General features: G+C 44.0%; 1 protein-coding gene across 5 annotated transcripts in view; it reads right to left on the reverse strand.

The window, feature by feature from the left end:
- Positions 1–1,186: 1,186 nt before the first annotated feature.
- Positions 1,187–17,880, reverse strand: part of LOC119455847 (transcription factor CP2-like protein 1) — a 148,685-nt gene continuing 131,991 nt past the window's right edge. For 4 of the 5 annotated variants that reach the window (XM_049669360.1, XM_049669359.1, XM_037717357.2 and 1 more), the window contains exons 18-20: positions 15,088–15,230; positions 8,965–9,016; positions 1,187–8,079 (exon numbers count right to left, since the gene is read on the reverse strand). In XM_049669360.1, the coding sequence (XP_049525317.1) occupies positions 8,018–8,079; positions 8,965–9,016; positions 15,088–15,230 (257 nt within the window). In that variant the 3' untranslated portion in view covers positions 1,187–8,017. The remainder of the gene's footprint in view (positions 8,080–8,964; positions 9,017–15,087; positions 15,231–17,880) is intronic. The other variant, XM_049669361.1, reaches the window with a different exon arrangement.

Raw genomic sequence — 17,880 nt, forward strand, 5'->3', positions numbered from 1 at the left:
ATCACTAATGTTGCTCATAACTTGTCTCACATTCTTGACAAAGCTATTCCTCGGAATTTTGAGAACAATTCACAAACAAATGTCATGAAACAAAACACTCATAGCACACGCCTTTTATGTTAAATCTTCTCAGACTGAAATATTAAAAGTGCGAAACAAACACGGGAACCTGAAAAAATCATGTAATTTCTTTGGCGCGGTTGTGCACTATTTCCGGGATCAGCCCACGCAAGAGGCCGCGTTTCTATCAGAAAGCTCGCCTATGTGCATAGCGTTCCCTGCCAGTGTTTGCCAGTAACCATTATGGTTGCATAAGCTGCAGTCGTCGGGAACCGTGAGAAGCGGTCAGGGATCTTTGAATGATATCGCGTTCCACTCTTGAAAGCGAAGTTTAAGCGTCCTCTAAATTTTTACTTCGTAAATTATTCCCGTGAACGACTTCCCCGTCGCCACACGGCCGCCACAGCCTGAAGTGTAGCTCCTCGTTCCTCGTAGTTCGAACTTGTATCCAACGCAGTCTCAGCGACTTGTAGCGAAGTGACGCAGCATTAGTGTTCGGACGCATCAGCTCACCAGGGAGACGACGATGAAGGGGGACGAGCTCCGGCAGAGCCAAGTGAAGATCGGCAGGTACGACGCCGACGTGAGGTGGCACACTTTCTTCGCTACAGACTGTTGCTTTCTGATGCTGAGCGCGAGGTCACGGGTTGCATTCTGGCTGCGGCATCTCTGTTTCACTGCGATAGCAATTAGGACACTCCAGGCGGATTTCTGCCATCGTCGTCGCCGCGAGGTTCTGTATCAAGCCCAAGTGCGATAAGATTGCGGTCACGCACTTCGCGCTGTACGTGCGAAGTGCGTGATCTTTAGGCACACATTACAGCAACTCGGAAATGCGCTCGGGCGAAAACAGAAATCTGTGCAAGAGATATACGTCTATGGATAAACTGGCAGAATTGTCGGAGGTGTCCTTCAAGAAAAAACCTGTACAATAAATATCAAAGAGGGGTGTTCAGCCTTACACGTTCACAGGAACCACGCAGAATACATATTTCCATTCACAGGTGCGCAGTGTGTACGTCTTCTAAAGTTTGGTTGACTAGCTGCGTGTGTAGCAGATTGCGTGTGGTTGGCGGAATTCGCACTCTCCGCGAATTCAAGTAGACAGGAAGAACTCCATGAAGCAATGCGCGTGCCTAGACTCTTTTATTATTCCGTCTTGGAAAAAATAGAGCTCTCTGTACAAACGCAGTGCCCAACTACATCTTTGCGCCCGAGTGCACAAAACATGAACAATGCAGGTCAACGTGAACGGAGATGTCTTATCGTTTCTTTTTTTTTTTCGTTTTTTCATCTCTATATGACTGACCATAAAACTAACCCTCTTCAACCGATGACGTGCGGCACACACCACAAAAGCAACAGACACCGGTAATAAACAAACAATAAAAGGAAAAAGCAAGTGCCAGGGCGTCAACCACGCGCTTCTGGAGTAAGTAAAAGACACTTCATTGGTGTCACATTGGTGAAGTGAACAACACCGTGTACAACTACAACTAAACAGTAGAAACTTGTTTATGAGATAGGTCAAAGATGCTAAAGATCAAAGGTTGCCATTGATGAAAAAGAAAAAAAAAAAACGCCATTGTGAAATTCGCTAGATTGACAAGCATAAAAAACCAGTAGCTGTACAATCAGCCCATCCATCAGGCACAATGAAGTTTTCAGACGAGATCCCCAACATGAAATGCCACAAAATAAATGAAATTGAGCACCACCAAATGATCCGAAAAAGTGACTGAGGCAAGCTGTAAAAAACATAATAGAAATCAGTTCCCTGCAGGCCCTACCAGTTATCCCTACCCATGATGGACCAAAAAGTAAAACTTATTGCACAATGCCATACCGAGAAAAAAAAATATACCTCCAGCTGCCTAAGTAATTTCAAACTGCACCTATGATAGAGACCTAAAAGAAATAAGAACTTCAAATAGAAAAAAATATGGCTGTATAACTCAAACAACTATTAACAATATGCAGATGCATATATACAATACTTTGTATCTCACAGCTGCAACATGCTCGCAGCTCTTTCGTCTTGTGATGGCCGGTTCTTCAGAACAGTGCATTTCTTTGTTTTCTCCCTGCTTCTAAGTACAATCCACTGTGCAAGCATCACATCAAAAATGCTACATATCACCGAGTCAAAAACTCGTCAGTCTTTCCATTATCAGCACTTCTCTTGCACCCAAAGCCAGTTGGTTATTCACAAGAGGACAACGCTGTGAAGCCATTTATCCAAAAGCAAAAACAGAGAGGGACAGTGTATATTGGGAATGCCACAAACTGCAAAGATGACTAAGATAGACATTGTTAAGTAGTGGTATTTGTTAGCTTTCTTTCTTTTTTTTTCACACACGACATTCTAGCCCTACACCACAATGCTTCAGCAGTGAAATGGAGAAACCATTAGAAGCCACAAACTCTATCTCACGACATTTCGGTGAAAAATCCAACTCGAGCAGCCTTTCCACATAGAAGGCCAATTAACAGCTCAGCAAGCCATACAAAGGCATGATTCATTCATTTATGTTGGAGAAAGCAGACTAATATTTTAAATAAAATAATAATAATAAAGAAATATGGGGAGACAGAACAGTGTGGCTGTTGAGAAAAGCCCTGCATCCACTGAAGGGGGGTATACAGTGTTGCCAACCGTAGGATAATTACCCTACTTGTAGGGTATTCTGAAAATTTTTCGGGCAGTGTAGGGTAGTAGGGCGGTAATGCGATTTTCTTACCAGGTGCAGGATAATTTCCACTTTTTGCAAAAACATCCATGTGCTTGCGTTGTAGTGCACGTTAAAGAACCCCAGGTGGTCAAAATTAATCCGAAGCCCTCAACCACGGCGTGCCTCATAATCAGAACTGGTTTTGGCACGTAAAACCTGAGAAAGAACTTTTTGCTCGTCAACTATCAGCGAAAAATGAACAGTTGACGAGTGATTTTAAAAACTAGCCAATTGACGCGACATCTCCGACGGTGCTATTCTCGACACAGATCCGAAAACTAAATCTTCCTTTGAATAAAATTGGAGCTGTTTTAATTCACATCTCACCAGCACAGGGCAGAGCCGAAAGATCAGACTTCACATATCTCTGTGTTAGCATTGTTGTTCTTTCTTCAGAAAGATCAAGACGGGCGCTGAACTCGCAACTGCATTTTATTGTTTTCTTCTTCACTTTATGCCTGGTTGGTTTGCGCCGTCTTTTACATCTTGAAATCAAACCACCTCGCCCACCTTTCAATTATTTTCCTATACACAGTTTAGGAGCCGTTAGAATCTGAGCTGTGCGGAGCGCCGATCCTGTGGTATTGCTTTGCTTACTTTGATTTGCTACGTTTTTTTTTTTCGTTATCGCCTTTTCCTATATGCAACACAACAACCCACACCGGCCAGCAAGCCACACGCCAATCTTTTGCTCAATAAAGACTTTATTCTCTCTCTGTATCACTCCCTTTCAATTATAGGAGACGATGTGCACAAAGGCGCGTATGCTGGCTTTTGATATGTGCTTTTTTTATTGCGATAGCAATTATATGGACACTTCAAGAGGATTTCTGCCGTCGTTGTCGCCGTGACGTTCCGTATAAAGTCCAAGGGCAATAAAATCATCGCCGCGCGCCATATGTGCGAGTGAAAGCGCGCGGAGGACGCGCGATTTCACGGAGAGCGAACGCATGGCGGAGAGCAAATGCGACTTCCGTCGAGCGAAAGGCCGTGGGGGTATGGGAGGGAGGGGGGGGCGATGCTGTGCTGCGGCACCAAATTCGTATCTTGCAACCGGGCGCAAGGGGAACTTGCGACGCAATCTCCCACGCGAAAGCAGGAAAACGGTAAGGCAGTGCAGGAGGGAGGGGGGGGAGGGGGGCAGATTCTACTCTGCCAACAGAGGTGTTCTTGTACTTTGTGCCGGTGCGGGCTGTCGGTGTTGTTGCGCGCACCGTATCTTGAAAGCGTCCTCCACACGTTTGTGACCTTTGTATGTGCTGTGCTTACGGCGCTCAGTTTCTGTTGAAGCAATAGACCGCACGAACCTTTGCTCGCTGTGGCAGCCGCCCTTCCACATGCCAGCGTTTTGACAGTGGTTGTCTGCGGTCGTCCAGTGTGATCTATTCATGTTTGCTTGTGCGCGCTGACACCACGCTTGTTAACTCGGTTAGCAAGCGAATGTGTCAAGTTTATGTAGCCGATAAAACTACTATCCCTACTCCGTATTGCTCTCTACTAATTTGCTATCGCAACTGATGTTTCGCCTTTCGGGCGAAACTGCAACATTTTTTTGCTAATTATTTCGATGACAGTTACTACCGATTTTAGCGCCAGCGCACATCTATCACGTCGTATTGTGAAGTATAGTCTGTAAGTTATTATTATTGCACTGTGCTATTTTAGGCGTAGGGTAAAATGTAGGTAATAAAAAAATTCTGTAGGGTAAAGCAGGGTAATTTTGACTATGACATAGGGTATTTCCCAAAAAATGGTTGGCAACACTGGGGTATATAGTCAAGGTGTCAAGATAACTGCGAGGTGGCCCAATGACCTTAGTGATTTGATGGAGCAAAGCAACAGTGAGGCAACCTAAGCAGAACAGTGCAACAGGCCTTGTAAAGCTAGAAGTTCTGTTGACTCTTTAGAGAGCTGGGATGAGGCTACACATTATTTTCTTATTCTTGTCAAATGTGATCTACACGTATGTTCCTTTTTGTAAAAAAAAAAAGAAGAAATGCTATGTATTCTTGACTGTGCACCAAATGTCAATGGCACCCTAGCATACCTTGGAAAATACTAGAAATGAGTTGCACACAAGTAAAAGAGAATGAAGATGTCTTTGTACCATTTCAGAATGCTTTCCCAGAAAATGAGAGTCAAAACACCTAACGTTACATTCTAAACAAAAACAAAAGAAAGAAAAAATGACAGTTCAGTGTGCAAACAAATGTGAATGCACAAGAAGCTATGGCTTTACATTTGAAGCTAAAGGACCAACTGGTGTAACATTGCATGGGCACATCAACATGGAAGCAACTGCTTTAAAAGATGAGCTGCTAGCATAAAGGTCATTTCAGGCGCACAGTGTTTAGGTCTGCCGACCTGCTTCTTCAGCATCAAGTATCAACTTGCTCATGAAAAACACATTGGCATGGTTAAAACAGTTCTGCCGTTAGTATCCACTATACAAAACCAGTGAAAGCTCCTCTTAGCATGAAACGGCAAAAAGCAAAATGTCAAATATAAAACTAAAACCAGAAACGATTGCAACAAAATGAATCAGTGATGACCCCATGAATCAGTCACACTCTGGTGCTAAGATGACAACACATGCCTTGCAACTGTGGAGCACATTAAATTAATAGGGCCCCACCATAATAAAAAAAACAGCGTGAACAAAAAATGATTGTGTTTCTTCCTAAGAGCTGTTGCACACCTGCACAACTTTGACAAATAAACGATACACAAGAAATATTAAAATTCTGCACCACGCAAGAGTCATTACAACACTGCAAACAAGACAGCACATACTGGTCTTGACGCAATACTGATACAAGTGATGGAACTGTTAACATCTGTGCACATCTCCAGCAGAAGGAAGCACTTAGGAGGAGAGTCTCTTTAGTGGCAGCACAAACAAGCAACTAGACATCACACGGTGAAAAACATGTATAGAAAAGTAGGGGAGGAGATTTCATTAGTGACACCTAGTGGCAGATTATGGCACTTAATAAAATGGAATGCAAGCAAGTTCGGTCATTAGGTCACTGTGGCAACCATGGCGACAGAACACCAACGGGACAGCAACAAGCATGTTGCCCATTTCAGTCACTAGGTGAAGTCGGCATCCGACGTGCCCCGAGTTGTATACAGTGCTAGTGAAATTATGTGTATGTGGGAAAACACAAATGTTTCTCCTCCTAAGTGCTTTTCGCAGCGATTTCCAGTGATAACCAATGTCTGAGCACATTCAATTGTTTGGAGCATCTCACAGTTTGGTTTTCTACGAATCAGTGACAGAATTTTAGCAGAAGTTAATGTACATTGCAGGCAACAATTTCTTCCACATGGTTACAAAGCAATAACTCGACATATAAGTCAGTTCAATACATCTGCCAGGCACACACATGAGGCTCAAGGCAAGAATGCTGGTAATTCTTTGCATGCTGCATATAAAACAGCATCACTGTGCAGACGGGTCATAATACATTGACTAAGGGTACAGAACTGAATCAAAATGAATATCTATTCTTTTACCTTGAGAAACAGTGATCTCTGAAGAATACCGCCTCGACTGGCTCAATTTACTGCATGCAACTAGTGTTTTTGGCTCCCAATGTGGATAACTTAACAGGCCTGATTACATATATTTAAGGCACTGAGATAAAACAACACAGCACTTTCTATACTAAGGCAAATCAATGGTCACGTAGATCAAAAGGAAGAAAAGCAAGGATCAGTCCGTAGAGTGCTGGGTCATACACAGGAGCACTGGGACACTGCTGCCAGCAGTTCTCAACGACCACATTTGAAAGTGACAGTAGGACAATGTTGTGAACAGACTGTTCAGCACAAGTTTCTTCTCTGCAAATGGTACTACAATAACCATTTAACACCATACTCAGAGTGACAGTCACGTGGCCAATTACTACAGATACATAGTATTAACAAACTTTTCTCCTAACCCCGTATTCAGAAAAAGGCCTCGACTTGAAACTCTTCAATTCCACCAAGCATAAGACAAGTGTCCTGTCCCATCTTGGCTGTAAATAATGCAAAAAATGTCAGTTAACTATGTGAGAAATCATTCTTTAAGAAAGAAAATTGAATTTTGGATCAATGGGGGAAGGGCACAGACTGGACTGTATGTTAAAAACTAGATAACAATTTTCATGACACCTGTGGGATTCAAGCTTCAACCCTTTGTGTGGGTAGCCAGTATATCAACCACAGTACCTACTGCGTTTTCTTAATCAAACAGCAGGCATGGGTCTTTAGGCAATGTACAGCTGTGGGGATGTGCATTCCTAGACTTCGCTGTGGGCCTCAATATTGATGTTTCAAAGTTTACAGGGTGTGGGCTCTGTAAAAAAAAAATTTGGCAGTTTTGCCCAAAAGGCCAAGCATTGACAGCAATAGAAAGCATCATTGACATTTGGCAGCATTATGCTTGGACTCCTTGGACGATGTTCTAACTATACGTGAGTGCAACATGTTGGCATGACACAGCACTCCTGCTTGATAAAAGGAACAATCAGACGGCTACCAGGCATCTAACAATGCTGGCAAGATGAGCATTAGCCTGCATCCAGTAAAATATTAGTTAACATTAGCTTGACATTTACTGCCCATTCCACTCCGATCAGTGCATACACACAGCAGTTCAGCAGGAACTCCGCTCTGGCTCCACCACCAAGGCGATTACGCATAGCATTGACAGCATGTTGATTTCTCTTCATTGATGCTGCAGCCAAATGGACTTCGCATCTCAGGAGGCCCTCTAACTCACCGTGCCTGAGCCACGCCTGAGCCACGAGACCAATCTTATGTTTATATATACCTGTTAGATGCCAAAATCTAGACCACCATGTATGTGGACAAATTGACCAACTTGTCATTTAATGTACTTTTAAACCATGTGAAACAATTGTGCACAGTAAACCATTAGAAAAATCACGTCAGAACACTGCTTCCAGCCACCCTTGTCACATGCTGATGCTGCAAGGCTCATTTTTCAAAACAAGTTCACATGCCTATAGCAGAGCACCCCGAAGCATTTGTTTGCTGCAAGTTCAGCAGACTGCATTGCCCAAAATAAACGCGTTTGATGTACCGGGATACAGTGAAAATTTTCAAGAAATTCCTGGCAGATGGTATGGAGAGAATGAAGCCAGTAAGGCCAAAACCGTTACATGCAAACCAATGCAACTAAAGATGGAAAAGATAGCTACACAAGCAATTCATCATGTCCTCGTGTTGGTTCCATATGACTTGAGAAGCAGGCTGTAGACTTCATCATCTGGGCCTGTTGAAGAGATCGACGTAATGTAGGAAATTAGAAAGTGATGCACTGTCTCAATAAATGACAGAATTGACTAGCCCCCACATTTTTTCCTGCCAAAACTGTAGATTTCTCTATGTAGGGAGCCAGAGAATCAATGTAAATGCTGCACTCTATGGTTCAAATACGGAAGCATATATACTAGGCCCTTTTTGTTTCAGATGGTGCAGGCTTTGCAAATTCAATGTGGAGAACATTAAGTATGCCGCGCACCAGATGCCCACAGCGCTTCCACTTTAGCATATGCAAAACCAGTTCCTTGAAAACATCAAAAGCTTGTGATTTATTCCTTTATGTTCCTCAGTGACGCAAGGTTGATATGATGCAACACACTTCTGCTTGTTTAACATTCAACTTGAGCCCCTCAAGGAGCTCACAATATGCGCAACGGGCGTGGAATGCAACATTCCAGTCAAGATAATCAGGAATGAGTGGCTGGAGTCAAGTGACAGCCTTTCCCCAGTGAGATTTCCTGAGGCAGGAAATCTCATGTAGCCAAAGGAGGCCACAACATTCAGGAGCCAGGTAAAAAATTGGCTTCCTGTAAAGCTTTTGAGCCTGCTTTGCAAATGTGAAGTACTCACGTACATCTACAAAGCTTGAGAAAGACCCTTGCGTAACTCATAAAGGCTTATGCTAAGTTTTTGCACACTTGAAACTCGCAGCTTACGATTCTTTTTCCTCACTTACATGTCCATGACAACATATTTTGGACTCAAAAGATATGTGCTGAGAAAATTGAGTGGTAGGCGTTTTTAGTGCATGCTCATCATACACACAACCTCAAACAGGCCAGATAACAGTAAATGTTACTGACAACATGCAGCCATAGTCTTAAAGTGGCCGTACCTCTCAGAAGCTCCATGGCATACATTGACTCGTCAGGCATGTTGCGGACCACCTGCAAAGTGAATTCAATATACTGTTGACCTCAAAAAGCAATATGTTGCACTTTATCATTCATTCAACTCAATAATAAATTGAAACTAGATAGCTGGTTGCGTAGTGGAGAAAAGGCACCAATGAGCTGTGCCACAGCCAGATGATACGAACAACCTTGACAATGACAAATATATCAACCATCTACACATTGGAGCATGCTTCCTCACCGCAATAGCATAAAATATGTTACGGCTTCATTGGCAGTCACAGCTCATGAACTTGTATCACCCGTGATGATGAACGAAAGGGTATTCAGATAACCAACAATTTTTTTTTAAAATAATGTGCACAGTGTTCATACCAAAGCATTTTTTGAATTTGTATCACCCCTAAATTCAGATCAACCGTAATTTAACCAAAATTCTACTCTACTGTTTCATTAGAAACTTCATGCTTTGAATTAATGCCAACTCTGTACTGTAAAAACCCGAATACTATACGCTGAGCTTTTCTTCAAAAAAAAAAAAAAAAAGCGTAAAAGTCCTCCTTGTCTTATATAGCAGTCTTCAGCACAATTTCACTCGTCGTCTGGCCACCATGGGGCAAGGGAAAAAAAAGCGGAGGTGTCGCCATTTTCATTGTTGTTGCCATTGCGAATGCACGCACTTCGCATATAACGTGCAAAAGTGTGTTACTACTGTCTTGGAGTGCAAAATCAGCAGGTCTTAGCTTGACTTCAGCGCCCCATCCGAAAACGATGTGATAGAACACGTGGAAGTAAATGGAAGCACGGCAGCACTGCACCGTTTCGTTTCCAAGAAGAGAAAGTGAAACAGTGCAACCACGACAAATGAAACTTAACTTTTACTAAAAACTTTGTTCCACGGCCACGACGCTGTTCATACTGATCTTGACACTGCGGTGGAATTATTTGTGACACTATCCATCATGCGAGGATGCCTACAGTAAGCCACACTGATCGCCTGTGTGTACCTTGAGTGCCCAGTGCATGCCGCTCATTGCCCGATAATTATTACACGTCTAGTCCTGCATAAAAAATGTCTTAGACAGCACTGATTATGTGCTGTGGTATATCGTAAGTGAATGGCAGCCATTCCCAGACAAGATTCCTTGCAGTTCCCATGCGGCTTTAGTCTGTGTTAACGAATTAGCATATTGATCAAATAAATTATTTTCTGTAGTTAACTGCATTATATTTTTTGTTATGATGCAAAATGTCAAATGGCCCATTGAGCAAAAAAGCCGCCGTCTGTTATCTGTAGGAGCGAAACGGCACCTCACTTCCCATTGGCTGCAAAGCCACGTCACGAGCTATCCTTGACGGAGCAGAGTGAGCGAAAGGGAGCACCTGCTGCCGCATTAGTGCACCAGGTGTTGCATGAGGGGAAAGGGCATCGCCGGACGCCACGTCACCCTCGCTCTCAAAAGCCTGTGCTATCCACACGTTCCTTGTCCATGCATGGTATTGCCTGCGTTCTAAGTGTGCCTTGGTAAGGCCAAATGAAAATGCACCAAGCATCTCAATGTGCTCACTTGCCCGTCAGGAGTTCATAACTCAAAGGACCACTGAGCGGCGTTGAAGTGGACATTAATGCTTTCTCATTCACAACTCATAAGAAGTACTTAGGTGTCCTTGGATATTGATTCCCTTCTGAACTATTCTCTACACTTTAGCATAGTTGTAATGCTTGTATTACTCCATAATTTCCTCAACATTTTATATAACATTTTGCTGCTGGGATCGTCAATACGGCTTTTTATAGAGCAGCTCTTAGGCGCCTGTTACTGCACTGAGCGTCAGCGTCCCTCAACGTAACCGAGCAAACAAGCACAGTGAAGGATGAAAGAGCAAACATGGAGCGTTTGGTCTTTCATCAACATCAATTACATCATTCGTCAACATCACCATGAAAGATGGCGACAGCGAAGAGAGCGTGAGGAGGAAAGTGGAGAAGGGTGCAGCAAAAGCATGACGAGGAAAGTGGAGGAGGAGAGTATGGCGAAAGGGTGAGGAGGACGTGAGGAAGCAGGCGGCAAGCGTGTCCACCCATACCATATATGGAAACACAGCACTGGTGTGGGCTTTGGACCCACTGTGCATGCGCTACTACGCCTGCGCCACCGCCGCTAGACAATGCACTCCACACGAGCCCCACGTTCCTGCTTTCTTTCTGAACAATGAGCCATGCAACCAGTGTAAATGCTTTGTCTGGCACAGCTGCTAAACGAGCTGCCCGAGCAGAGGCTAAGCGCCGCCACCGACAGAACTTGGTCATTCAGAATCAAAATTCTTTGCCATCAATATATTGCAAATTCAAAACGCCTAAATAACTGTGCCCAAAATTTCCATTAGGGAGTATCGTAGTCGTCGGTGAATCTTTTTTGTTCCCCTCAAAGCCAGGGGTAGGCCCATATTCAGTATCGACCAATACTCCTGTTTTGTACTTACCGTACAAAACAGGAGTATTGGTCACACATGTTTATTGGTAACCTCCCCAAACGCAAATACAAACAAGAAAATGCAAATGTAAATTACATTTTAAAGGTATGTGAATACTAAAATACACAAATACGAATTGAACAGTGAACATTCGAATACTAATTCTATCAGCAAATTCATGGTCACACATGGCCTTGATGCACGACATTTCTGATTTTTCTTTTTTTTTTTGTGCTGGTCTAAGAGCTCTGAAAATATAACAATTACATTTATAGATAATGAAGCATTTTGAAATACTGTCAATAACAAAGTACGAAGTGGCAACTGCTAATGTTTACGAGTAAGCCCAGTGAGCGTGTGCTGTTGTGCGTCTCTAGTGGATGCAAACCGCCATTCCTTGCGAGGCGCAGCAGGCACAAGGCGCATAGGTGCAACCTTGCACACGTCTGCAAGCGTCCTTGGGGTTTGAGCTTAATGCCCTCTACCGTGCTGACAGCAATACGCAGCCACGGCCGTGCTAGAAAATGACAGGCATGACAATATGCCCCCACTTCTTCCCTTCACTTGCATGCGCTTATTCACGTTACCGCGAGCAAGCTTGCCTCCCCCATTTCCCCTTGCTCGCACGGGAAGACAGCGCTCATCAAGCCACCATCCCTTTCCGCTCACCCTCGCATGCTTTCACTTGCACCCGAAGCATAGCGCGCAGGACGTGATAAGATCTTATCGCACTTGGACTTTATACGAAACATGACGCTGCTCCTTTTCGGCAGTTGCTCTTGGTCGTGCAGCGCATGATTTGAGAGGTGCATTCGCAAGCAGCCACTTATAATTCAACCATTTGACCATCTGCGTCCACGGAAGCTTCCATTTATTATCTCTGTATTCCTTCGCGGCGGCAGTGAAATTTTGTGTTATTGAAGTCGTGTATAAACATACTACGTTATATTGAGGTTATAAATACATGGTGTTTTTTGGACAAGAAGCTATAAAACGTTAAATACTTGGTTATATTGCGAGTTCCATTATACAGTAAAACCTCGATAATTCGAACTTGGTTAATTCGAAATTTCGGTTAATTCGAAGAATTTGAGCTGTCCCGTCATTTTCGATGCAAATTCTATCGGATAATTTGAATGGGCCGCGTGGCTCTATTCGGATAATTCAAAGTTTCTGGCTGGCAGCAACTTGCGGCTGTTAGGTTAGGGAGCTCCGTACAGTCGCCAATCGATTTTCCGAGGTCGTGGGGACTGAAAAATAGTCCGAAAAACCCGTTCGGCCAAAAAAAAGAAAGAATTATTAGGCCTCTTAGTGCGGCTTCAAAAAAATCTAATATAATGCCCTGCCTCATACTACGCTTGGAGGGGATTGACTTGCTTGGATATGCGCAGCAGTAACGTCGTCTCCGTGTACAGTCGACACGAACGTCACCGCGTTGGCGATCTCCGCCAATGGAGTTGACCATGGAGAAAGAAACGAGCTTCGCACCGCTTAGCTCTCGCGAAGGCACAGGAGGTAGCGCCGATCACCGAGACATGGGTCTTCGAGACACCTGCTCAGTGTACACGCCACGTTCAAAATAGCAACCGAAACTTTAGAGAGAAAAAAAAAAACTAACTGAATTAACAAGCGTGGCGTCAGCGCGCACAAGCAAACATGAATAGATCACACTCGATGATCGCAGACAACCACTGTCAAAACGCTGGCGCCAACGAGCGTGGCCGCCGCAGCGAGTGAAGGTTCGTGCGGTCTATCACTTCAACGGAAACTGAGCGGCGAAAGCACAGCGCATACAAAGGTAGGATCCGTGTTGCAGATTGCTTTCAAGATATGGTGCGCCCGACAGCCCGGCGCCGCACAAAGTTGCTCACAGAGCAGAAGCCACAACCCCTCCCTCCCTCCCTCCCGCTCTGCCTTCCCGCTTTCCTCCTTTCGCGTGGGAGATTGCGTCGCCAGTTCCCCTTGTGCCCGGTTGCAAGATACGCGTTTGGTGCCTGCACGGCTGTGGCACGCCCACCGTAGGTGCCGCAGCACAGCGTCGCCTCCCCCCCTCCCTCCCATATCCCCACGGTCTTTGGCGCGACAGAGGAAGTCGCGCTTGTGCTCAGCCATGCGTTCGCTCTCCGTGAAAGCGCGTGTCCCATGCGCATTTTCACTTGCACATACGGCACGCGGCGACGATTTTATCACCCTTTGACTTTACACGGAACCTCGCGACGGCGGCGGCACAAATCCGCTTGAAGTGTCCATATAACTGCTATCGCAATAAAAAAAAACGTCCCACAATAAATGGTCATGACAATAGTGCTGATCGCATATACTAGAAAGAAAAAAGAAAAAGTGCAGTACTCTGAAACGTTTTGTCAGCCAATGAAGAGTGGGCGTGGCCTCCGAGACTGGAGGATGGTGCGAGCTCTTTATTAATATCGCGCGCCTCCCAATCTTGGAGGCTATAGAGCGAGCCACTAGAATCCAAGCCAGTGCAAAATCCAACATAGCGTCCTCCAAGATTTCGTAGCGTGGCTCGGAACGAGCGATTTAGTCCGGAAAATCGAACTTTGGGGTCTCAATTCGTCCGAAAAATTGAGTGCGAGAATGCATGAACTCAATGGGAACCCTGACGGTGCATTTTTGAAAGCCGGAATATCCAGCAAATCCAAATTTTTGGAGTCAAGCACCCGCACGCCCGCTTTAGCGGCAGTTATCGATTCCGCGAACATCGTCCGCAACTTTGTTGTGTGCAGTGCGAGTGATATTTATATGCTATGTGTTGGGAGGCAGTTGGAGAGCATGGCACTTGGGGCGGCGAGCTACCGCGCCAAGTAATCCCGCATCAGTGATTACTTCGAGTAATCTTTCTCGGACATGGAAAATAAAGAAAATAATCTTTCTAAAATAAAGGAAAATAATCTTTCTCGGACATGAAAATAATTCTTTTTGTGGCAAGTTCTTGCTTGTTTTCTTTTTTTTATTCATTTCGGTTAATTTGAAAATCCGCTTAATTCGAAGAATTTTCATAGTCCGGTGGCATTCGAATTATCGAGGTTTTATTGTATTAAAGTGCGTTATATTGAGGTTTAATTGTACTTCGGTTCATACATTGCAGGCAACACTACGAAGGGTAGAGACACTTCTCTCACTGCTTACATTCTCGACCAAAAAGTAGTGCGTCACATTGTTAAAGAAATATATAGGTATCCATGACGCAATTCGATGCAAGATTAATTCTCATGCTTTTATGTCGCAATAGATTATGTATTGTTCCATGGAAGGTGTTGCAGGTAAGAAACTATTTACCCTCGAATGAGCGAAGCGACAAGTTTCTTAAACCTGTGGCCACAACACACAGCCTTCACACGCTATCGAAACATAGCATGTCGCATACTGGAACCACAAAAATGCACCAATAATACGCAATTTGACGTACCCTTACATCCACGAGTTGTAGTTGTAATATAGTCAGTAGTAGTTATTGTGCAGAAAATACTGCAGCTAAACAAATGCGCTGTTAAACACACGGAGTGAGACTTCTATGGTCGCACTACTGCTTGTGGTTCCACAGCATTGCCTGGCAAGCAAGAAACACGGTACAGTACATGCCAATCAACTGCAGTGCAGAAAATGCCAACCTCATCAGTGACCAGCACATGAATTCCAGAGGGACCGTCGATGTAGATGTCATGAACGGTGAAAGGGGAGACACTGCACAGTGATGTCAACTTGCTCAGCAGTTCCAGCACAGTCAGGCTCCTCAGGTACACAGCCCGGAACACTGAACGGTCCAAAGACAGGCAACAGTCACGTTGAAACAGCACAGAATTGTGGCCTATTTCAGTGGCAGCAGATATTTCCCACAAAAGCAGCACTAAATATACCCCTGAACAGCTTTAAACACATTAGGTGATGAAAGAGAGCATATAAGTATCTAGTAACTTACATGTGGATTAACTGTTACTGTTTCATGCATCTAAGGGCATCCATAAATTCAAAACAAGACCATGTGCTTACTAACTAAAGGTGTCTTTGAATCCTCAGATTCTTTGTGTCAGTTCCCAACACCAGCAGAAAGGATGCTCTGCCATTGATCACAGGAAGCATAAGCTGACGCTTACAGCAGAGATTCAGCAGAAAGAATGAAACGGTAAAGATGAGCCATGCAGCAAAAAACAACAAAAAGGAGAACCTCCAATATAGGACTCATGATTAACATTCGCATTTTCACGCAGGGCTGTGTAGCCTACCAAAAGTAAGGGTAAAGGTGAGTTCCCATAATGGACAATCACACGATCACCAACTCGGCTCTTTAGAAGCTAGTACTGCGAGCAAGCCAGTCAGTTGCATGCAGTCGGTGCTCTGATCATAACTGCCGACCTGCGAGCTTCAAAATATGTAAAATCCCGCGGGCACAATACCAAGTAGAGAGGGAATAGCATGCCTTTCTTTTTTAAAATTTACGTTGAGCACACGGATTTTGAAGGATACCTGGGCACTTTATTAATGTTATTTACTCTTATACGTAGCACACAAGCAGCACCAAACTTGAACAGCAAAGACTGACAAGCAACAAGTTGTTTTATGATCACAGTCACTATTTCAGTGACCTTGCTGTTGCCAGCTCCACAAACTTGTCTGTAGAAACTTGCTCAAAGTACCCCTCTTGTATCCTTTCAAGATCAGGAGGCAAAGAAAGGTTCAGAGACCGACAAACAAAACTTTTTTGCAAACAGAATTTTTTTAAAACTTTACAGAACATAAGTAGAGTAGACTTCCGTTAATTCGACTCCGGCTAATTAAATGTTTGGCTAAGTCAATCTCAACTGAAAATCTTGGCTGGCATCCATGCATTTTTATGGGCTGGAACTTTCGTTATTTCGATCCTTAAATTGGCCTTTTCCGGATAATTCGAACTTGGCCAGTCAGCACGCACGTGCCTGACCCCTACAATGACCCCAATAGCGACCTTTTTAGTGGCAGTGTCTCATTGGCGGAGCTTAGGGGACAGTGAATGCGTTGACAACCCGTCAATCTCGCCCGTCGAAAACGCACATTTTCGACCTGCCCTATGGCGATTTTCAAGCAATAACCATAGCTCACAATGTGTGATTACGGTATTTACCCGAATCTAACGCACATCTTTTTTTCCATGAAAATTGTGCCAAAAATTGCCTGTGCGGTGCAATCAGGTCTGAAACCAAAACCGCCTTCGCGGCATTCATATGCTGTACCACATAACACATGTATTGCGGCGAAGCTGACTCTCAAAAACCTTGCGGCAAAGTTGACTTTAGAAAACCAGCCATCATTGTGCAACACGCATTTTTCTAGCTAAAAAATCTGGTGCGTGTTAGATCTCTACTTTCTTTAGGAGCTTTAATGTAATTTCTACGTTAGTTTTTTACCTTATACACATACAAAGGTTGCACACGTTTGATTCGGGGGGCATGATAGTCTGGCAAATACTGTCAAATGGATTGGCAGTGTGTTTGGCATTTTTATGCACCTTGTTTAATTCAACCTGCTGTATAATTCAATTGATTTCATCAGTCCTGTTCGGGTCGAATTAACGGAAGTCGATTAAAACTGCAAAATGAGGCCCAATTCGTAAACATCACAAAAATTTGAGGAGAGTCACGCGAATCCACCAATGTGAGAAGGTTGTTGTTCGGGCCTCCACCAAAGATTTACTGCTTCAAATATCTATCCCACAATAATTAGATGGTGAGGACAGGGCACTTTTTTTGTGTCTTTATTAAGCAGTCACATTTCTGAATCAAATTTTAGAAACATGAGCAGATGACTTTTGAAAACCTTTTCTAGAAAATTTGCACCTTGGATTGTGTCTTAAAACAACTTATATTTTGGACAAAACTAAGACCAGTTTGGGAGGGAGGGGCTGTATACTTAAGCATCCAGGTGCTGCCCTGCAGCATGCATTATATAGTCAAGCCTTGTCATGACAAAGCTGCACCTGACAAGAAAATACTTTTGTTATACAAGAGAACCTCGTTCATATGTTTTAGAAAAAACGCGAGAAGAAACTTAACAACCGGGAAAACATACGATCTGAAGTAACTAAAAATGTGACAGACTAGACTGTAGTTGACATCTACGTAATGCGAATCGTTGCGGCACGAGGCCCGAGACGCTAACGCGCATCGAACTTGGCTTCGGTGGCCCGAGGCACGTTTTTTTCATTTTTTTTATTGCGTAGTTTTAGACGCTGACGGGAAACTAAAACGAAATCAAGCTGGTAGGCGACACCAGATGGCCCCTTGGCGAAATGTGACAGTTACATCACACCGCCTGCAGCAGGGAATGGCGGTGCGTTTGGGTTATCGCCTACTAAAGGCATGCAGTACGCTTCCAACAGCACTATGCCCCACGCTCTGTAAAACAGATAGATGAAGATGCTTATCGCAATA

This window comes from Dermacentor silvarum, chromosome 6 (assembly GCF_013339745.2).
Source record: "Dermacentor silvarum isolate Dsil-2018 chromosome 6, BIME_Dsil_1.4, whole genome shotgun sequence".
Taxonomy (NCBI): domain Eukaryota; kingdom Metazoa; phylum Arthropoda; class Arachnida; order Ixodida; family Ixodidae; genus Dermacentor; species Dermacentor silvarum.